Source organism: Oncorhynchus gorbuscha, linkage group LG16 (assembly GCF_021184085.1).
Source record: "Oncorhynchus gorbuscha isolate QuinsamMale2020 ecotype Even-year linkage group LG16, OgorEven_v1.0, whole genome shotgun sequence".
Lineage (NCBI taxonomy): Eukaryota > Metazoa > Chordata > Actinopteri > Salmoniformes > Salmonidae > Oncorhynchus > Oncorhynchus gorbuscha.
Genome location: NC_060188.1, coordinates 84,605,516 through 84,629,504, shown reverse-complemented (window position 1 = coordinate 84,629,504; position 23,989 = coordinate 84,605,516). Strand labels below are relative to the sequence as shown.

Sequence of the window (23,989 nt, the reverse complement as noted above, 5' to 3'; positions counted from 1 at the left end):
GTGTATAGATGGCATATTGATAGTGTATAGATGGCATATGGATAGTGTATGATGGCATATTGATAGTGTATAGATGGTATATTGATGGCATATGGATAGTGATAGATGGTATATTGCTAGTGTATAGATGGCATATGGATAGTGTATAGATGGCATATTGATGGCATAGATGGATATGGATAGTATAGATGGCATATGGATAGTGTAAAGATGGCATATTGATAGATAGATGGTATATTGATGGCATATGGATAGTGTAAATGGTATATTGCTAGTGTATAATGGCATATGGATAGATGGCATATTGATAGTGTATAGATGGCGTATAGATGGCATATGGATAGTGTATAGATGGCATATGGATAGTGTATAGATCGTATATTGATGGCATATGGATAGTGTATAGATGGCATATTGATGGCATATGGATAGTGTATAGATGGTATATTGATGGCATATGGATAGTGTATAGATGGCATATTGATGGCATATGGATAGTGTATAGATGGCATATTGATGGCATATGGATAGTGTATAGATGGCATATTGATGGCATATGGATAGTGTATTGATGGCATATGGATAGTGTATAGATGGTATATTGATGGTATATGGATAGTGTATAGATGGCATATTGATGGCATATGGATAGTGTATAGATGGTATATTGATAGTGTATAGATGGCATATGGATAGTGTATAGATGGTATATTGATAGTGTATAGATGGCATATGGATAGTGTATAGATGGCATATTGATAGTGTATAGATGGCATATGGATAGTGTAAAGATGGCATATTGATAGTGTATAGATGGTATATTGATGGCATATGGATAGTGTATAGATGGTATATTGATAGTGTATAGATGGCATATGGATAGTGTATAGATGGTATATTGATAGTGTATAGATGGCATATGGATAGTGTATAGATGGTATATTGATAGTGTATAGATGGCATGTGGATAGTGTATAGATGGTATATTGATAGTGTATAGATGGCATATTGATGGCATATGGATAGTGTATAGATGGCATATTGATGGCATATTGATAGTGTATAGATCGTATATTGATGGCATATGGATAGTGTATAGATGGCATATTGATGGCATATGGATAGTGTATAGATGGCTGTTCTTCCACTAACCTCATTGCAACTCCCCTCCAAGTCTCCGACCACTGCCTTGTATCCTTTTCCCTCTCGCTCTCATCCAACACCTCCCACACTGCCCCTACTCGGATGGTATCGCGCCGTCCCAACCTTCGCTCTCTCTCCCCCGCTACTCTCTCCTCTTCCATCCTATCATCTCTTCCCTCCGCTCAAACCTTCTCCCACCTATCTCCTGATTCTGCCTCCTCAACCCTCCTCTCCTCCCTCTCTGCATCCCTTGACTCTCTATGTCCCCTATCCTCCAGGCCGGCTCGGTCCTCCCCTCCCGCTCCGTGGCTCGATGACTCATTGCGAGCTCACAGAACAGGGCTCCGGGCAGCCGAGCGAAAATGGAGGAAAACTCGCCTCCCTGCGGACCTGGCATCCTTTCACTCCCTCCTCTCTACATTTTCCTCCTCTGTCTCTGCTGCTAAAGCCACTTTCTACCACGCTAAATTCCAAGCATCTGCCTCTAACCCTAGGAAGCTCTTTGCCACCTTCTCCTCCCTCCTGAATCCTCCGCCCCCTCCCCCCTCCTCCCTCTCTGCAGATGACTTCGTCAACCATTTTGAAAAGAAGGTCGACGACATCCGATCCTCGTTTGCTAAGTCAAACAACACCGCTGGTTCTGCTCACACTGCCCTACCCTGTGCTCTGACCTCTTTCTCCCCTCTCTCTCCAGATGAAATCTCGCGTCTTGTGACGGCCGGCCGCCCAACAACCTGCCCGCTTGACCCTATCCCCTCCTCTCTTCTCCAGACCATTTCCGGAGACCTTCTCCCTTACCTCACCTCGCTCATCAACTCATCCCTGACCGCTGGCTACGTCCCTTCCGTCTTCAAGAGAGCGAGAGTTGCACCCCTTCTGAAAAAACCTACACTCGATCCCTCCGATGTCAACAATTACAGACCAGTATCCCTTCTTTCTTTTCTCTCCAAAACTCTTGAACGTGCCGTCCTTGGCCAGCTCTCCCGCTATCTCTCTCTGAATGACCTTCTTGATCCAAATCAGTCAGGTTTCAAGACTAGTCATTCAACTGAGACTGCTCTCCTCTGTATCACGGAGGCGCTCCGCACTGCTAAAGCTAACTCTCTCTCCTCTGCTCTCATCCTTCTAGATCTATCGGCTGCCTTCGATACTGTGAACCATCAGATCCTCCTCTCCACCCTCTCCGAGTTGGGCATCTCCGGCGCGGCCCACGCTTGGATTGCGTCCTACCTGACAGGTCGCTCCTACCAGGTGGCGTGGCGAGAATCTGTCTCCTCACCACGCGCTCTCACCACTGGTGTCCCCCAGGGCTCTGTTCTTGGCCCTCTCCTATTCTCGCTATACACCAAGTCACTTGGCTCTGTCATAACCTCACATGGTCTCTCTTATCATTGCTATGCAGACGACACACAATTAATCTTCTCCTTTCCCCCTTCTGATGACCAGGTGGCGAATCGCATCTCTGCATGTCTGGCAGACATATCAGTGTGGATGACGGATCACCACCTCAAGCTGAACCTCGGCAAGACGGAGCTGCTCTTCCTCCCGGGGAAGGACTGCCCGTTCCATGATCTCGCCATCACGGTTGACAACTCCATTGTGTCCTCCTCCCAGAGCGCCAAGAACCTTGGCGTGATCCTGGACAACACCCTGTCGTTCTCAACCAACATCAAGGCGGTGGCCCGTTCCTGTAGGTTCATGCTCTACAACATCCGCAGAGTACGACCCTGCCTCACACAGGAAGCGGCACAGGTCCTAATCCAGGCACTTGTCATCTCCCGTCTGGATTAATAATATAATATAATATATGCCATTTAGCAGACGCTTTTATCCAAAGCGACTTACAGTCATGTGTGCATACATTCTACGTATGGGTGGTCCCGGGAATCGAACCCACTACCCTGGCGTTACAAGCACCATGCTCTACCAACTGAGCTACAGAAGGACAACTCGCTGTTGGCTGGGCTCCCTGCCTGTGCCATTAAACCCCTTCAACTCATCCAGAACGCCGCAGCCCGTCTGGTGTTCAACCTTCCCAAGTTCTCTCACGTCACCCCGCTCCTCCGTTCTCTCCACTGGCTTCCAGTTGAAGCTCGCATCCGCTACAAGACCATGGTGCTTGCCTACGGAGCTGTGAGGGGAACGGCACCTCAGTACCTCCAGGCTCTGATCAGGCCCTACACCCAAACAAGGGCACTGCGTTCATCCACCTCTGGCCTGCTCGCCTCCCTACCACTGAGGAAGTACAGCTCCCGCTCAGCCCAGTCAAAACTGTTCGCTGCCCTGGCCCCCCAATGGTGGAACAAACTCCCTCACGACGCCAGGACAGCGGAGTCAATCACCACCTTCCGGAGACACCTGAAACCCCACCTCTTTAAGGAATACCTAGGATAGGATAAGTAATCCCTCTCACCCCCCCCCTTAAGTTTTAGATGCACTATTGTTAAGCGACTGTCCCACTGGATGTCATAAGGTGAATGCACCAATTTGTAAGTCGCTCTGGATAAGGGCGTCTGCTAAATGACTTAAATGTAATGTAATGTAATGTATGGATAGTGTATAGATGGCATATGGATAGTGTATAGATGGCATATGGATAGTGTATAGATGGCATATGGATAGTGTATAGATGGCATATGGATAGTGTATAGATGGCATATGGATAGCGTATAGATGGCATATTGATGGCATATGGATAGTGTATAGATGGCATATGGATAGTGTATAGATGGCATATGGATAGTGTATAGATGGCATATGGATAGTGTATAGATGGCATATGGATAGTGTATAGATGGCATATGGATAGTGTATAGATGGCATATTGATGGCATATAGATGGCATATTGATGGCATATGGATGGCGTATAGATGGCATATTGATGGCATATGGATAGTGTATAGATGGTATATTGATGGCATATGGATAGTGTATAGATGGTATATTGATGGCATATGGATAGTGTAGATGGCATATGGATAGTGTATAGATGGCATATTGATGGCATATGGATAGTGTATAGATGGTATATTGATGGCATATGGATGGTGTATACAGTTGAAGTCGGAAGTTTACATACATTCTGATACCGTGTCGGAGATCTTTGTGGGCTATACTCGGCCTTGTCTCAGGATGGTAAGTTGGTGGTTGAAGATTTCCCTCTAGTGGTGTGGGGGCTGTGCTTTGGCAAAGTGGGTGGGGTTATATCCTTCCTGTTTGGCCCTGTCCGGGGGTGTCCTCGGATGGGGCCACAGTGTCTCCTGACCCCTCCTGTCTCAGCCTCCAGTATTTATGCTGCAGTAGTTTATGTGTCGGGGGGCTGGGGTCAGTTTGTTTATCTGGAGTACTTCTCCTGTCCTATTCGGTGTCCTGTGTGAATCTAAGTGTGCGTTCTCTAATTCTCTCCTTCTCTCTTTCTTTCTCTCTCTCGGAGGACCTGAGCCCTAGGACCATGCCCCAGAACTACCTGACATGATGACTCCTTGCTGTCCCCAGTCCACCTGGCCATGCTGCTGCTCCAGTTTCAACTGTTCTGCCTTACTATTATTCAACCATGCTGGTCATTTATGAACATTTGAACATCTTGGCCACGTTGTGTTATAATCTCCACCCGGCACAGCCAGAAGAGGACTGGCCACCCCACATATGCTCTCTCTAATTCTCTCTTTCTTTCTCTCTCTCGGAGGACCTGAGCCCTAGGACCGTGCCCCAGGACTACCTGACATGATGGCTCCTTGCTGTCCCCAGTCCACCTGACTGTGCTGCTGCTCCAGTTTCAACTGTTCTGCCTTATTATTATTTGACCATGCTGGTCATTTATGAACATTTGAACATCTTGGTCATGTTCTGTTATAATCTCTACCCGGCACAGCCAGAAGAGGACTGGCCACCCCACATAGCCCGGTTCCTCTCTAGGTTTCTTCCTAGGTTTTGGCCTTTCTAGGGAGTTTTTCCTAGCCACCGTGCTTTTACACCTGCATTGTTTGCTGTTTGGGGTTTTAGGCTGGGTTTCTGTACAGCACTTTGAGATATCAGCTGATGTACGAAGGGCTATATAAATAAATTTGATTTGACCTTAGCCAAATACATTTAAACTCAGTTATCCACAATTCCTGACATTTAATCCTAGTCAAAATTCCCTGTCTTAGGTCAATTAGGATCACCACTTCATTTTAAGAATGTGAAATGTCAGAATAATAGTAGAGAGAATTATTTATTTCAGCTTTTATTTCTTTCATATTTATTCCCAGTGGGTCAGAAGTTTATATACACTCAATTAGTATTTGGTAGCATTGCTTTTAAAATAGTTTAACTTGGGTCAAACGTTTCAGGTAGCCTTCCACAAACTTCCCACAATAAGTTGGGTGAATTTTGGCCCATTCCTCCTGACTGAGCTGGTGTAACTGAGTCAGGATTGTAGGCCTCCTTGCACACAAACACTTTTTCAGTTCTGCCCACACATTTTCTATGGGATTGAGGTCAGGGTTTTGTGATGGCCACTCCAATACCTTGACTTTGTTATCCTTAAGCCATTTTGCCACAACTTTGGAAGTATGCTTGAGGTCATTGTCCATTTGGAAGACCCATTTGCAACCAAGCTTTAACTTTCTGACTCATGTCTTGAGATGTTGCTTCAATATATCCACATAATTTTCTTTCCTCATGATGCCATCTATTTTGTGAAGTGCACCAGTCACTCCTGCAGCAAAGCACCCCCACAACATGATGCTGCCACCCCCGTGCTTCACGGTTGGGATGGTATTCATCGGCTTGGAGGCCTCCCCCTTTTTCCTCCAAACACAACGATGGTCATTGTGGCCAAACAGTTCTATTTTTGTTTCATCAGACAAGAGAACATTTCTCCCAAAAGTGCAATCTTTGTCCCCATGTGCAGTTGCAAACAGTAGTCTAGCTTTATGGTGGTTTTGGAACAGTGGCTCCTTCTTTGCTGAGCGGCCTTTCAGGTTATGTCGATATAGGACTCGTTTTACTGTGGATATAGATACTTTTGTACCCGTTTCCTCCAGCATCTTCACAGGGTCCTTTGCTGTTGTACTGGGATTGACTTACACTTTTTATATCAAAGTACGTTGATCTCTAGGAGACAGAACTCGTCTCCTTCCAGAGCGGTATGACGGTTGCGTGGTCCCATGGTGTTTATACTTACCTTCAGGCGTTTGGAAATTGCTCCCAAGGATGAACCAGACTCATCTCATATGTATATACTGTATTCGATCCCATCTACTGCATCTTGCCTATGCCGTTCTGTACCATCACTCATTCATATATCTTTATGTACATATTCTTTATCCCTTTACACTTGTGTGTATAAGGTAGTTGTGGAATTGTTAGATTACTCGTTGGTTATTACTGCATTGTTGGAACTAGAAGCACAAGCATTTCGCTACACTCACATTAACATCTGCTAACGATGTGTATGTGACAAATAACATTTGATTTGATGGAAAAATTACTTTGTGTCATGCACAAAGTAGATGTCCTAACCGACTTGCCAAAACTATAGTTGGTTAACAAGAAATTTGTGGAGTGGTTGAAAAACAAGTTAATGACAGCCTAAGTGTACAGTCGTGGCCAAAAGTTGACTGACAAATATTAATTTCCACAAAATTTGCTGCTTCAGTGTCTTTAGATCTATTTGTCTATAATTACAAGCATTTCAAAAGTGTCAAAGGCTTTTATTGACAATTACATGAAGTTGATATTTGCAGTGTTGACCCTTCTTTCTCAAGACCTCTGCAATCCGCCCTGGCATGGTGTCAATTAACTTCTGGGCCACATCCTGACTGATGGCATCCCATTCTTGCATAATCAATGCTTGGAGTTTGTCAGAATTTGTGGGGTTTGTTTGTCCACCCGCCTCTTGAGGATTGACCACAAGTTCTCAATTGTATTATGGTCTGGGGAGTTTCCTGGCCATGGACCCAAAATATTGATGTTTTGTTCCCCAAGCCACTTAGTTATCACTTTGCCTTATGGCAAGTTGCTCCATCATGCTGGAAAAGGCATTGTTTGTCACCAAACTGTTCCTGGATGGTTGGGAGAAGTTGCTCTCTCATGGCTGTGTTCTTAATCAAAATTGTGAGTGAGCCCACTCCCTTGGCTGAGAAGCAACCCCGCACATGAATGGTCAAGCTTTTTTCCAGATGCCCCAAACAATCGGAAAGGGGATTCATCAGAGAAAATGACTTTACCCCAGTCCTCAGCAGTCCAATCACTGTGCCTTTTGCAGAATATTAGTCTGTCCCTGATGTTTTTCCTGGAGAGAAGTGGCTTATTTGCTGCCCTTCTTGACACCAGGCCATCCTCCAAAAGTCTTTGCCTCACTGTGCGTGCAGATGCACTCACACCTGCCTGTTGCCATTCCTGAGCAAGCTCTATACTGGTGGTGCCCCGATCCCGCAGCTGAATCAACTATAGGAGACGGTTCTGGCACTTGCTGGACTTTCTTGGGCGCCCTGAAGCCTTCTTCACAACAATTGAACCGCTCTCCTTGAAGTTCTTGATGATCCAAAAAATGGTTGATTTAGGTGCAATTTTACTGGCAACAATATCCTTGCCTGTGAAGCCCTTTTTGTGCAAACAATGATGATGGCACATGTTTCCTTGCAGGTACATGGTTGACAGGGGAAGAACAATGATTCCAAGCACCACCCTCCTTTGAAGCTTCCAGTCTGTTATTCGAACTCAATCAGCATGACAGAGTGATCTCAAGCCTTGTCCTCGTCAACACTCACATCTGTGTTAACGAGAGAATCACTGACATGTCAGCCTGTCCTTTTGTGGTAGGGCTGAAATGCAGTGGAAATGATTTTGGGGGATTCAGTTCATTTGCATGGCAAAGAGGGACTTTGCAATTATTTTAAATTCATCTGATCACTCTTCATAACATTCTGTAGGATATGCAAATTGCCATCATACAAACTGAGGAAGCAGACTTTGTGAAAATTAATATTTGTGTCATTCTCAAAACCTTTGGCCACGACTGTATGTAAACTTCCGACTTCAACTGTAGATGGTATATGGATGGCATATAGATGGCATATGGATGGTATACAGATGGTTTATGGATGGAATATGGATGGCATGTGGATTTTTTATTTTTTTATTTCACCTTTATTTAGTCAGGTAAGCTAGTTGAGAACAAGTTCTCATTTACAACTGCGACCTGGCCAAGATAAAGCAAAGCAGTGCGACACAACAATCACAACACAGAGTTACACATGGAATAAATAAGTGTACAGCCAATAGCACAATAGAGAAAAAGAAAGTCTATATACAATGTGTGCAAATGGCGTGAGGAGTTAAGGCAATAAATAGGCCATAGTAGCGGAGTAATTACAATTGAACAAATTAACACTGGAGTGATAGATGATGAGCAGATGAGGATGTGCAAGTAGAAATACTGGTGTGCAAATGAGCAGAAAAGTAAATAAAAACAATATGGGGATGAGGTAGGTAGATTGGGTGGGCTATTTAGATGGGCTATGTACAGCTGTAGTGACCAGTTAGCTGCTCAGATATGTGATGTTTAAAATTGGTGAGGGAAATATAAGCCTCCAGCTTCAGCGATTTTTGCAATTTGTTCCAGTCATTGGCAGCAGAGAACTGGAAGGAAAGGCGGCCAAAGGAGGTGTTGGCTTTGGGGATGATCAGTGAGATATATCTGCTGGAGCGAGTGCTATGGGTGGGTGTTGTTATCAAGACCAGTGAGCTGAGATAAGGCAGAGCTTTACCTAGCATAGACTTATAGATGACCGGGAGCCAGTGGGTATGACGACGAATATGTAGCGAGGGCCAGCCGTCTAGAGCATACAGGTCGCAGTGGTGGGTGGTATATGGGGCTTTGGTGACAAAACGGATGGCACTGTGATAGACTGCATCCAGTTTGCTGAGTAGGGTATTGGAGGCTATTTTATGAATAACATCGCCGAAGTCGAGGATCAGTAGGATAGTCAGTTTTAGAAGGGTAAATGGAGGGCATGTTGGCAGGTAGCCTAGTGGTTAGCGCGTTGGACTAGTAGCGGAAAGGTTGCTAGATCGAATCCCCGAGCTGACATGGTAAAAATCTGTCATTCTGCCCCTGAACAAGGCAGTTAACCCACTGTTCCTAGGCGGTCATTGTAAATAAGAATGTGTTCTTAACTGACTTGCCTAGTTAAATAAAGATACAATAAAATAAATAAATATGGCAACATACCAGTTACTTTCCTATTTTTGATTATCTATCTTAAGTGTGTATGTGTGTGTGGACACAGACTTGTTGTTGTCCAAGGAGTGGGAGACGGGGGACAGGGTGTGTACAGAAGAGTCCTCTCAGCTAATGTCCTACACTACTGCCTCTCAGGTGTGATTTGGGACTATACAGGATTTCCTTAGTCCACACGGCAGCTGTCTATTGTTAGGGAAAGACCAGGGTCGCTGGAGTTCAAGAGATCACCCCTGGCCCGGCCTAGGAGGTACTGACGGACTGGCTGGCTACACGACTGCCTTTCAGCTAATGTCCTACACGACTGCCTTTCAGCTAATGTCCTACACTACTGCCTTTCACTGCCTTTCAGCTAATGTCCTACACGACTGCCTTTCAGCTAATGTCCTACACTACTGCCTTTCAGCTAATGTCCTACACTACTGCCTTTCAGCTAATGTCCTACACTAATGTCCTACACTACTGCCTTTCAGCTGCCTTTACTGCCTAATGTCCTACACTACTGCCTTTCAGCTAATGTCCTACACTACTGCCTTTCAGCTAATGTCCTACACTACTGCCTTTTTCAGCTAATGTCCTACACTACTGCCTTTCAGCCAATGTCCTACACTACTGCCTTTCAGCCAATGTCCTACACTACTGCCTTTCAGCTAATGTCCTACACTACTGCCTTTCAGCTAATGTCCTACACTACTGCCTTTCAGCTAATGTCCTACACTACTGCCTTTCAGCTAACGTCCTACACTACTGCCTTTCAGCTAACGTCCTACACTACTGCCTTTCAGCTAATGTCCTACATGCTGCCACAGTGCTGCCACACTGCACACTGCCCTATAACCCACCTGGACAAGAGGAATACCTATGTGAGAATGTTCATCGACTACAGCTCTGCATTTAACACTATAGTGCCCTCCAAGCTCGTCATCAAGCTCGAGACCCTCGGTCTCGACCCCGCCCTGTGCAACTGGGTACTGGACTTCCTGAGCTAATGGGCCTACACTACTGCCCCTACTGCCTTTCAGGTGGTGAGGGTAGGCAACAACATTTCCACCCCGCTGATCCCCAACACTGGGGCCCCAGAACTACTGCCTTTCAGGTGCGTTCTGAGCCCTCTCCTGTACTCCCTGTTCAAATGTCAACGAATGCGTGGCCTTTCAGCGCACGCCTCCAGCTAATGTCTCAATCTCAAGCTAACGTTGTCAATGTCCTATACTGCCTCTCACTAATGTCCTACATGCACTACTGCCTAAATGTAAATGTAAGTTTGCGGACAACACAACAGTGGTAGGCTTGATTACCAACAACGACGAGACGGCCTACAGGGAGGTGGTGAGGGCCCTCGGAGTGTGGTGTCAGGAAAATAACCTCACACTCAACGTCAACAAAACTAAGGAGATGATTGTGGACTTCAGGAAACAGCAGAGGGAACACCCCCCTATCCACATTGATGGAACAGTAGTGGAGAGGGTAATAAGTTTTTAAGTTCCTCGGCGTACACATCACAGACAAACTGAATTGGTCCACTCACACAGACAGCATCGTGAAGAAGGCGCAGCAGCGCCTCTTCAACCTCAGGAGGCTGAAGAAATTTGGCTTGTCACCAAAAGCACTCACAAACTTCTACAGATGCACAATCGAGAGCATCCTGTCGGGCTGTATCACCGCCTGGTACGGCAACTGCTCCGCCCACAACCGTAAGGCTCTCCAGAGGGTAGTGAGGTCTGCACAACGCATCACCGGGGGCAAACTACCTGCCCTCCAGGACACCTACACCACCCGATGTCACAGGAAGGCCATAAAGATCATCAAGGACAACAACCACCCGAGCCACTGCCTGTTCACCCCGCTATCATCCAGAAGGCAAGGTCAGTACAGGTGCATCAAAGCAGGGACCGAGAGACTGAAAAACAGCTTCTATCTCAAGGCCATCAGACTGTTAAACAGCCACCACTAACATTGAGTGGCTGCTGCCAACACACTGACTCACTGACTCAACTCCAGCCACTTTAATAATGGGAATTGATGGGAAATGTAAAATATATCACTAGCCACTTTAAACAATGCTACCTAATATAATGTTTACATACCCTACATTATTCATCTCATATGTATATGTATATACTGTACTCTATCATCTACTGCATCCTTACGTAATACATGTATCACTAGCCACTTTAACTATGCCACTTTGTTTACATACTCATCTCATATGTATATACTGTACTCGATACCATCTACTGTATCTTGCCTATGCTGCTCTGTACCATCACTCATTCATATATCCTTATGTACATATTCTTTATCCCCTTACACTGTGTATAAGACAGTAGTTTTGGAATTGTTAGTTAGATTACTTGTTGGTTATTACTGCATTGTCGGAACTAGAAGCACAAGCATTTCGCTACACTCGCATCTGCTAACCCTGTGTATGTGACAAATAACATTTGATTTGATTTGAAGAGGTTTCAGAGAGGGACCCTTACCTTTACCTGTGCGTGTACCCAGCGCACCACCAGCTTCTTGGAGAGGGCCAGCTTCCCATTCAGACAATGGATCGCCCACTCTGCTTCCTGGAGATTGGAAAAAGAGTACGTGTTTGATCCTCATGAAAATCATAATTTCCCCCATCTGAAACTAGGTCAGTATCATTACATTGTAGTCACTTAGCAGACACTCTTATCCAAGACCTCTTACACAAATCATTATATCATCATTCCTTTTCATAGAGTGATGACAACAGAGACAATAATGGCTGATGATGATGTGTCTGTGTGTGTGTGTGTGTGTGTGTGTGTGTGTGTGTGTGTGTGTGTGTGTGTGTGTGTGTGTGTGTGTGTGTGTGTGTGTGTGTGTGTGTGTGTGTGTGTGTGTGTGTGTGTGTATGAGGCTAATACACATAGTTCCTCTGAATAACACCCAGGGGACTGCCTCCCATCACACTAAACAAGAGATCTTACCGTTGGTGGAGCCCATTAAGTTAGAGATGGGAAATGGTCGGTTATACCGTGCCTCTTGTCTATGCCGTCTATAGCTTTTGACTAGCCCCAACTTTTCACGTTCGTGAGCTAATCTTTTCTTGGAATTGAAAGATGTGAAATGGTTGGTTTGGTGTTGTACCTCTTTGGTGTGGAAGTTAACGAAGCAGTATCTTCGGGGCGGGCCCTCCATTGGTCCAGACTTGTGGAACAGGAAGTCAAACTGTTTCACCTTCCCAAACCTCTCCATCAGCTTCACCAGGTGGTACCTGTACAGGGAGGGAGGGAGAAAAACACAAACAATACTGCGGTTAGAGCATTGAGCCAGTAACCAAACGTTTGCTGGTTCCAATCCCCAAGGTGAATTGGTGAAAATCTGACAATGTGCCCTTGAGCAAGGCACTTAAACCCAAATTGCTCTGTAAGTCGGTCTGGATAAGAGCAGCTGCTAAATTACTAAAATGTCCCCCCCAAAAAATCATGTCTCTCAGTTTTGATTAGCTGTTTCAAAGTACTTAAGTCACTTTAAAGTACCATTTTGTAATCTCCAAACACATGAATGTCATTCTCAATACAGGCCTATATGCCTTTATGAATGTCTACTATCAACTAAGAACATAATTGGTTAATGTTTCTTTGTCACAGACAGTGCTATTCTATTCTTAACATATACATCATCCACCCATGTAACATAACTACAGTACATTAGGCATCCCGGTCAGCTGACCCTGATTAGAATGACAGGTCTCTTAACACCTTTTTAGGCACAGTAAATCTTATATCCACACAATGCAGAGGATATGGCAGCAGGACAATGACAAAATAAAACAGAGGAAGCCTGAATTCCCAACAGACTCTAATTGAAGAAAAACATCCACTACTGCGTGCATTAGGCTAGCTGCCATACTGCTGTAACCTATAGAATTCGTGGGAAATGTTATGTTATTAGCAATGGGATTCATTCTCACTAACATCCAGGAACCATTAATAATATGAATGGTTAGTGCTATCCCGTTCGGACATCCCTAACCTTAACCCCTACCCTTACCATAACCCTAAACTTAACCCTAACCCCTACCCTTACCATAACCCTCAGCTTAACCCCTACCATAACCCTAACCTTAACCCTTATCTTAAACATTTCAACTTCAATGTGGTAATGTCAGAGTTGGTACATCCCAAGGATCCCAGATAGCTAGAATCTAATATTAATTATTTGACCATCTGACTGTGAGAAGGTCTAGACTATAGCCTCATGTGAACACGTTAGGCTCGGAGGAGTCCTCTACAGAGGCACATGCTGTACTAGACCAGCCCGGCCTTGTACGACTCAATAGACTAATTGGATTCATTAGTCATAAACATGGCTAACAAATTGTACCAGTGATACAGAGGGCCTCCAGACAGAAGAGTCTCAACATTGTAAGAAGATTACGGCCTACAGTCGTGGCCAAAGGTTTGGGGATGACACAAATATTAATTTCCAAAGTTTGCTGCTTCAGTGTCTTTAGATATTTTTGTCAGATGTTACTATGGAATACTGAAGTATAATTACAAGCATTTCATAAATGTCAAAGGCTTTTATTGACAATTAAATATAATAAATAATATATGCCATTTAGCAGACGCTTTTATCCAAAGCGACTTACAGTCATGTGTGCATACATTCTACGTATGGGTGGTCCCGGGAATCGAACCCACTACCCTGGCGTTACAAGCGCCATGCTCTACCAACTGAGCTACAGAGGACCACAATTACATGAAGTTGATGTAAAGAGTCAATATTTGCAGTGTTGACCCTTCTTTTTCAAGACCTCTGCAATCCGCCCTGGCATGCTGTCAATGAACTTCTGGGCCACATCCTGACTGATGGCAGCCAATTCTTGCATAATCAATGCTTGGAGTTTGTCAGAATTTGTGGATTTTTGTTTGTCCACCCGCCTCTTGAGGATTGACCACAAGTTCTCAATGGGATTAAGGTCTGTGGAGTTTCCTGGCCATGGACCCAACATATCAATGTTTTGTTCCCCAAGCCACTTAGTTATCACTTTGCCTTATGGCAAGTTGCTCCATCATGCTGGAAAAGGCATTGTTTGTCACCAAACTGTTCCTGGATGGTTGGGAGAAGTTGCTCTCTCATGGCTGTGTTCTTAATCAAAATTGTGAGTGAGCCCACTCCCTTGGCTGAGAAGCAACCCCATGCATGAATGGTCTCAGGATGCTTTACTGTTGGCATGACACACGACTGATGGCAGCACTCAACTTGTCTTCTCCGGACAAGCTTTTTTCCGGATGCCCCAAACAATCGGAAAGGGGATTCATCAGAGAAAATGACTTTACCCCAGTCCTCAGCAGTCCAATCCCTGTATCTTTCGCAGAATTTTTCTGGAGAGAAGTGGCTTCTTTGCTGCCCTTCTTGACACCAGGCCATCCTCCAAAGGTCCTTGCCTCACTGTGCGTGCAGATGCACTCACACCTGCCTGCTGCCATTCCTGAGCAAGCTCTGTACTGGTGGTGCCCTGATCCTGCAGCTGAATCAACTTTAGGAGACGGTCCTGGCGCTTGCTGGACTTTCTTGGGCGCCCTGAAGCCTTCTTCACAACAATTGAACCGCTCTCCTTGAAGTTCTTGATGATCCAATAAATGGTTGATTTAGGTGAAATCTTACTGGCAGCAATGTCCTTCCCTCTGAAGCTCTTTTTGTGCAAAGCAATGATGACGGCACGTGTTTCCTTGCAGGTAACCATGGCTGACAGAGGAAGAACAATGATTCCAAGCACCACCCTCTTTTGATGATTCCAGTCTGTTATTTTTACTCAATCAGCATGACAGAGTGATCTCCAGCCTTGTCCTCGTCAACACTCACACCTGTGTTAACAAGAGAATCACTGACATGATGTCAGCTGGTCCTATTGTGGCAGGGCTCAAATGCAGTGGAAATGTTTTTGGGGATTCAGTTCATTTGCATGGCAAAGAGGGACTTTGCAATTAATTGCAATTCATCTGATCACTCTTCATAACATTCTGGAATATATGCAAATTGCCATCATACAAACTGAGGCAGCAGACTTTGTGAAAATTAATATTCGTGTCATTCTCAAAACTTTTGGCCACGACTATACATACATTCTACACAGCCTACACACTGACGTTTAAAGGGACAATCAATACCCCAGAAATAACAATCATGAAACTGTCAATTTGTCAAAAGCCTATGTTCTATCAGTGGATGAAATAAAACATAGTGCTGCACTCGCTCTGGGCAAGAGACCAACTGCAAGCTGAACTGGCTCTGGGCAAGAGACCAACTGCAAGCTGACCTGGCTCTGGGCAAGAGACCAACTGCAAGCTGAACTGGCTCTGGGCAAGAGACCAACTGCAAGCTGAACTGGCTCTGGGCAAGAGACCAACTGCAAGCTGAACTGGCTCTGGGCAAGAGACCAACTGCAAGCTGAACTGGCTCTGGGCAAGAGACCAACTGCAAGCTGAACTGGCTCTGGGCAAGAGACCAACTGCAAGCTGAACTGGCTATGGGCAAGAGACCAACTGCAAGTTGAACTGGCTATGGGCAAGAGACCAACTGCAAGCTGAACTGGCTCTGGTCAAGAGACCAACTGCAAGTTGAACTGGCTCTGGGCAAGAGACCAACTGCAAGTTGAACTGGCTCTGGGCAAGAGACCAACTGCAAGTTGAACTGGCTCTGGGCAAGAGACCAACTGCAAGTTGAACTGGCTCTGGGCAAGAGACCAACTGCAAGTTGAACTGGCTCTGGGCAAGAGACCAACTGCAAGTTGAACTGGCTCTGGGCAAGAGACCAACTGTAAGCTGAACTGGCTCTGGACAAGAGACCAACTGCAAGTTGAACTGGCTCTGGGCAAGAGACCAACTGCAAGTTGAACTGGCTCTGGGCAAGAGACCAACTGTAAGCTGAACTGGCTCTGGACAAGAGACCAACTGTAAGCTGAACTGGCTCTGGGCAAGAGACCAACTGCAAGCTGAACTGGCTCTGGGCAAAAGACCAACTGCAAGTTGAACTGGCTCTGGGCAAGAGACCAACTGCAAGTTGAACTCGGTGGGATAGACTCCTAAATTGATAGTGAAGTTGGTTTATGGCAATTTTACTGCCAACTAGCGACTTCCCATGCTGACATTGATATTATTGTGTGTAGCTACATTTGCTAGCTAGTGAGCTAGCCAGCCCAAAGAGAGAGACATTGTGGGTTTTGTCAACTTGAGCCTCAACAGATTTCCAGAACGATTTTTCTAGCATCCTTGATATAACAAAATGTAATATTTATAAAAAATATATATATTTTCACATATTAGTGTTATTTTACATTGTTTAACACTGTTAATCATAGGAAGTAGTGGTTTACAGGGTGGATTATCCCCTTAAGTAGAAGTGATTATGAGAGTTCTCTCAAACATCCCTACAGTAGCCTAGAACAGAGAGAGAAGTTAAGAAAACAGTAAAGGATATACTGTATGTCTAGTCCGAGCTGTAATATAAATGGGGGAGGAGCAGTCTGAACAAGATGCAGACAATTTCATATGTCCATGTCGACTGTCTGTATTCGTGGGCAGCCTAGCATGCAATCTGTGCGTAGGAGAGTGTATTTTCTCTGTTATCCAAGCCAAATATCACTGTCCATGCACGTCACGAGTCTGTGCTGCACGCTACTCATTCACGGGGGTCATTATAACAGCATCTCCAGCGTAGACTGGGCATGACCAGATCATGAATAGAAAGGTTACCTTGTCATACAGTCATAATATAACCTTTATATTCATTATCTCTCATGGAATCCTCACTCTAAAACGGGTAGTCGTTGTGTCAGTCATTTGTGATGCAAGGGTTGACTCACAAACAGCCCTCTGGGTTATATCAGCTGGGCGGTGGGTCAGGAAATATTGTGTGGATTGAATAAAAATATAGCAATGCCTTGAGAAAAATCAATGAATCTATCATTAATCTACCATTCATCTGTCACTCATCTATCATCAATTTATTATTCTTGTGAATGCTACGCTACAGGACTGTTTTGCTAGACCAACTGGTAAGTGGTGTCTTCAGTGATATTTTCAAACACTCCCTGACCGAGTCTGTAATACCTACATGTTTTCTAGCAGACCACTATAGTCCCTGTGCCGAAGAAAGCGAAGGTAACCTACCTAAATAACTACCGCCCCGTAGCACTCCCGTCGGTAGCCATGAAGTGCTTTGAAAGGCTGGTCATGGCTCACTTCAACACCATCATCCCGGAAAACCTAGACCCACTCCAATTCGCATACTGCCCCAACAGATCATGCAATCTCAATCGCACTCCACACTGCCCTTTCCCACCTGGACAAAAGGAACACCTATGTGAGAATGGTGTTCATTGACTACAGCTCAGCGTTCAACACCATAGTACCCTCAAAGTTCATCACTAAACTAAGGACCCTGGGACTAAACACCTTCCTCTGCAACTGGATCCTGGACTTCCTGACAGGCTGCCCCCAGGTGGTAAGGGTAGGTAACAACACATCTGCTACACTGATCCTCAACACGGGGGCCCCTCAGGGGTGCGTGCTCAGTCCCCTCCTGTACTCTCCGTTGACACGCGACTGCGTGGCCAAGCATGACTCCAACATCATCATAAAGTTTGCTGACTCCTGATCACCGACAAGATGAGACAGCCTATAGGGAGGTCAGAAACCTGCCAGTGTGGTGCCAGGACAACAACCTCCCCCTTAATGTGAGCAAGACAAAGGAGCTGATCGTGGACTACAGGAAAAGGAGGGCCGAACACATCTCCATTCACATCGACAGGGCTGTAGTGGAGCGGCTTGAGATTTTCAAGTTCCTTGTTGTCCAAATCGTCAACAAACCATCATGGTCCAAACACACCACGACAGTCGTGAAGAGGAGACGACAACACCTTTCCCCCTAAAATATTTGGCATGGGTCCCCAGATCCTCAAAAAGTTATACAGCTGCACCATTGAGACCATCCTGACTGGTTGCGTCATCATCCCGTATGGCGGCATCCGACCATAGGGCGCTACAGAGGGTAATGCGTACGGCCCAGTACATCACTGTAGCCAAGCTTCCTGCCATCCAGGACCTCTATACCAGGCGGTGTCAGAGGAAGGCCCAAACAATTGTCAATGACTCCAGTCACCCAAGTCATAGACTGCTCTCTCTGCTACCGCACGGCAAGTGGTACCGGAATGCCAAGTCTAGGTCCAAAAGGCTCCTTAAAAGGTTTCTACCCCCAAGCCATAAGACTGCTGGACAATTAATCAAATGGCCACCAGACTATTTACATTGACCCCCTCCTTGTTTTTAACACTGCTGCTACTCACTGTTTATTATCTATCACTTTACCCCTACCTACATGTACAAATTACCCCGACTAACCTGTACCCCAGCACATTGACTTGGTACCGGTACCCCTATATATAGCCTTGTTATTTTATTGGGTTACTTTTGACTTTATTTAGTAAATATGTGCTATATTTATCAGCATCATAAACACTGATGAGACCACATTAAATATGCATCCAAGCTGAACTGAAATCTAATCAGAAACATGTTGGGTCGTTTACACAGGTTTCTATTTCCTTTGCTTAGAGAAAGAAGCAGAGATGACAGGGAAAACGTTGCCAATGTCAACTAGATTAAACATTCATGTCAATGTCAACTAAACATTCATTCTATCATTTATGACATTATTCTGGTGAGTAAAGGTTTATTTAGACTTCTAGGGCAACATACAATGACAGAAGAGACGCTGCATCTACAGTATCTAATTAAACACAAGTTGACTAACAAAAAGTCTACCAAAATGTCGGAAATTAGAAGCAGAAACATATTTAAAACCAGGCAAAAAACATCCTGAATCCTGCTACCACCTGTTCAAATCATCCTGCCTTCTCTTAACTAACCTATGTTCTATATTAGTAGTTTATATCACATAAATACATCCTGCCTTCTCTTAACTAACCTATGTTCTATATTAGTAGTTTATATCACATAAATACATCCTGCCTTCTCTTAACTAACCTATGTTCTATATTAGTAGTTTATATCACATAAATACATCCTGCCTTCTCTTAACTAACCTGTTCTATATTAGCAGGTTATATCACATGTTCTATGTTATGTTATATCACATAAATACATCCTGCCTTCTCTTAACTAACCTATCACATATATACAGTGGGGCAAAAAAGTATTTAGTCAGCCACCAATTGTGGAAGTTCTCCCACTTAAAAATAATAATAATAATAATAATATATGATGAGAGATGATAGAGGCCTGACACTTCAACTATGACAGACAAAATTAGGAGAAAAAAAAACAGAAAATCACATTGTAGGATTTTTAATGAATTTATTTGCAAATTATGGTGGAAAATAAGTATTTGGTCACCTACAAACAAGCAAGATTTCTGGCACTCACAGACCTGTAACTTCTTTAAGAGGCTCCTCTGTCCTCCACTCATTACCTGTAGTTATGGCACCTGTTTGAACTTGTTATCAGTATAAAAGACACCTGTCCACAACCTCAAATAGTCACACTCCAAACTCCACTATGGCCAAGACCAAAGAGCTGTCAAAGGACACCAGAAACAAAATTGTAGACCTGCACCAGGCTGGGAAGACTGAATCTGCAATAGGTAAGCAGCTTGGTTTGAAGAAATCAACTGTGGGAGCAATTATTAGGAAATGGAAGACATACAAGACCACTGATAATCTCCCTCGATCTGGGGCTCCACGCAAGATCTCACCCCGTGGGGTCAAAATGATCACAAGAACGGTGAGCAAAAATCCCAGAACCACACGGGGGGACCTAGTGAATGACCTGCAGAGAGCTGGGACCAAAGTAACAAAGCCTACCATCAGTAACACAAGCGTCTGCTAAATGGCATATATAAACGTCGCCAGGGACTCAAATCCTGTAGTGCCAGACATGTCCCCCTGCTTCAGCCAGCACATGTCCAGGCCTGTCTGAAGCTTGCTAGAGAGCATTTGGATGATCCAGAAGAAGATTTGGAGAATGTCATATGGTCAGATGAAACCAAAATATAACTTTTTGGGTAAAAACTCAACTCGTCGTGTTTGGAGGACAAAGAATGCTGAGTTGCATCCAAAGAACACCATACCTACTGTGAAGCATGGGGGTGGAAACATCATGCTTTGGGGCTGTTTTTCTGCAAAGGGACCGGGACGACTGATCCGTGTAAAGGAAATAATAAATGGGGTCATGTATCGTGAGATTTTGAGTGAAAAACTCCTTCCATCAGCAAGGTCATTGAAGATGAAACGTGGTTGGGTCTTTCAGCATGACAATGATCCCAAACACACTGCCCGGGCAACAAAGAAGTGGCTTCGTAAGAAGCATTTCAAGATCCTGGAGTGGCCTAGCCAGTCTCCAGATCTCAACCCCATAGAAAATATTTGGAGGGAGTTGAAAGTCCGTGTTGCCCAGCAACAGCCCCAAAACATCACTGCTATAGAGGAGATCTGCATGGAGGAATGTGCCAAAATACCAGCAACAGTGTGTGAAAAATTTGTGAAGACTTACAGAAAACATTTGACCTCTGTCATTGCCAACAAAGGGTATATAACAAAGTATTGAGATAAACTTTTGTTATTGACCAAATACTTATTTTCCACCATAATTTGCAAATAAATTAATTAAAAATCCTACAATGTGATTTTCTGGATTTTTTTCCCCTCGTGTTGTTTGTCATAGTTGAAGTGTACCTATGATGAAAATGACAGGCCTCTCATCTTTTTAAGTGGGAGAACTTGCACAATTGGTGGCTGACTAAATACTTTTTTTGCCCCACTGTACGTCCTGCCTTCTCTTAACTAACCTATCACATATATACGTCCTGCCTTCTCTTAACTAACCTATCACATATATACGTCCTGCCTTCTCTTAACTAACCTATCACATATATACGTCCTGCCTTCTCTTAACTAACCTATCACATATATACGTCCTGCCTTCTCTTAACTAACCTATCACATATATACGGGCGATGGCAGATGGGTGCGGTTGTACAAACAGCTGACCCGCGCAGCACTAATAGTCATCACAGGTATGTTGGAAGCAAGACGTTAAGCCACAGGTAGCCTAACTGACAAAATAAAGGAAACAACTAACAAGTGTCTTAACAGGGTGTTGGGACACCATGAGCCAGAATAGCTTATGCACCTTGACATAGATTCTACACTTGTCTGGAACTCTATTGGAGGGACGCAACAACATTCTTCCACAAGAAATTCCATACTTTGGTGTTTTGTTGATGGAAAACTCTGTCTCAGGTGGAATCTCCCATAAGTGTTCAATTGGTGTGAGATGTGGTGACTGTGATGGCCATGGATTATGGTTTGCAGAGTTTTTCTGCTCATCAAACCATCAGTTACCACTTGTGCCCTGTGGATGGGGCATTGTCATCCTATGGGGGCACAGCCATGGTAGCCAAAACAATGGCCTGCCCGCCATTTTTATACATGACCCTAATGGGATGTTAATTGACTCAGGAGCCACACCTGTGTGGAATACACTTTCAATACACTTTGTATCCCTCATTTACTCAAGTGTTTCCATTATTTTGGCAGTTCCCTGTACATTGGCAGATGTTGAATTCTTCACAGTGCAATAGAGCCTCAGGTCAGGCATTAGCCTAAGTCTAACATTAGCCTAGGTCTAACATCAGGTATTTATTGATCTCAAGCTTAGAACCAAAGTGGGATATGTCACAACATGTTCCCTTTTGAAGACTAATCACTTAGTTACTTTGATAGTCACAGAGAGACGGCCTGGGAATTATGTTGAGAAGCTAGGGCCAAAGTTACTTTCATAGTTTTTGTCCAGCACCGTTACATTTAATCGTAGAAAGGTATGTAGCCTAGGAGGGGGAGTACAGGGGGTCCTGGGCTGGATCCCAAATGGTTCACTATATAGTGCACTACCTTTGTCCAGGGACCACTCTGGTCAAAAGTAGTGCACTATATAAGGAATAGGATGCCATTTGGGCCACAGCCCTGGATGTATTAATGTCTTCCCTTGGCCTCCCTGGAGATTTCTCTCCAAGGAGAATTTCTCACTTTCCCAGACTCCACCCTCTGCAGGCTGGAATGGTGTGTCTTCCTGCGACCTGCTGGCACAGATTGAGGAATTGATAGTGGACTGATACACCGGGAAGGACCACGGGAGGGGACAAACCACTTCTGGCCTTTAACAAGACCACAATGCACTTCTCCTGGGGGCTATAAAGCGTGCCGGTCGGCAGGAGGAGGAGGTGGTAGGGGGAGGTGGAAGGGAGGAAAGGTCCACTGAGGGGAAGAGTGATTTCCTTGCTTGAGGGTGCTCTTCTGTGAAAGCATGAAGCTGAGCCAAGCAAGACATCTGTTAAATGTCTAAAGAACAACAAAGGGCCCAGCACTTGCAAGTCCTCCACTCTAAGGCCATCTATTTGAGGACTGAGGAGTGAGTCATTAAGGGAGGATCTGAATACTCACTCTCAAACTGGGCACCAGAAAGAAGACAAGGATAGAACGAAACATCCGTTTGATTGGTGAGCCATCTGTTACACTGGTCCAATGGTTATCATGGTTCATGGTTATCTCGTGACCCAGAGGTCATGTTTCATGGTTATCTCGTGACCCAGAGGTCATGTTTCATGGTTATCTCGTGACCCAGAGGTCATGTTTCATGGTTACTCGTGACCCAGAGGTCATGTTTCATGGTTATCTCGTGACCCAGAGGTCATGTTTCATGGTTATCTCATGACCCAGAGGTCATGTTTCATGGTTATCTCATGACCCAGAGGTCATGTTTCATGGTTATCTCATGTGGACACGAGGTAAAAGAGGCAGTCTTTCCAAGCTGGTCTTTCCTGGTAAAGGGTAAGTTAAAGAGGGCAGTGATGTCTCTCAGCCAGGTCCTTCCTTCCATCTTTTCCGCATCCACAGTGTGGGCATGGCCCTGTGTCCAGTCTGTAGACCTCCCAGTCTAGTACCACACACAACCTGCAGCTCAGACAGCACATGCTGGATCCATCACTGGTCTTGAATGGGCCCCAATGGAGCATGGACAGACAGGTCAACATGTCAGCGCCTAATCAAGACTGCAGCAGCAGCCCCTCTCATTGTGTGAATGGAGTGGGTGGAGTCGTCTGTGTGTGTGTGAGGGAAACCTGCCTGGGCATGCGGGTCGAGCAGGCGGCTCGAGGTGTTGATGTTGTTGAACGGTCTCTTCATTGTTTCTGTCACCTGTTGACTGACACCATCTGTAAAGACACACTGCTTTAGCCAAGGCAGCCGGTGGCTGGAGACCGGTGCACAACATGTTTCATATCAGATCTGCTGCTCAACAGCCCAGCTTCCTCTCCAAAAACAAATGACCTTTTTCACAACCCAAAACTATGTTTTGGAATTTGTTTCATTAGTCCATTGTTGACATAATTCCAAAATATTTTGCTTGTCAGCAATCAAGTTTTCAACATATGTAATTTTCAAAATACAGAAATCATCCCTGTATGATGTATTATGCATCATACTGGGATAATTTTTGAAGGTTACATCTTTTGAAAACGTGATTGTTGACAAGCAAAACATTTTGGGACTATGTCAACAATGGACA

General features: G+C 44.8%; 1 protein-coding gene across 9 annotated transcripts in view; it reads right to left on the bottom strand.

The window, feature by feature from the left end:
• LOC124000042 (probable RNA-binding protein 18) overlaps window positions 1-23,989 on the bottom strand; it is a 34,234-nt gene that overhangs the window by 5,463 nt on the left and 4,782 nt on the right. For 7 of the 9 annotated variants that reach the window (XR_006832537.1, XR_006832536.1, XM_046306137.1 and 4 more), the window contains exons 3-4: window positions 12,489-12,615; window positions 11,855-11,941 (exon numbers count right to left, since the gene is read on the bottom strand). Coding sequence is in view for 7 of the 9 variants with exons in the window: in XM_046306137.1 (XP_046162093.1) it covers window positions 11,855-11,941; window positions 12,489-12,615 (214 nt within the window). In the remaining 2 variants the exon portion in view is untranslated. The remainder of the gene's footprint in view (window positions 1-11,854; window positions 11,942-12,488; window positions 12,616-23,989) is intronic. The other 2 variants (XM_046306138.1, XM_046306135.1) reach the window with 1 other exon arrangement.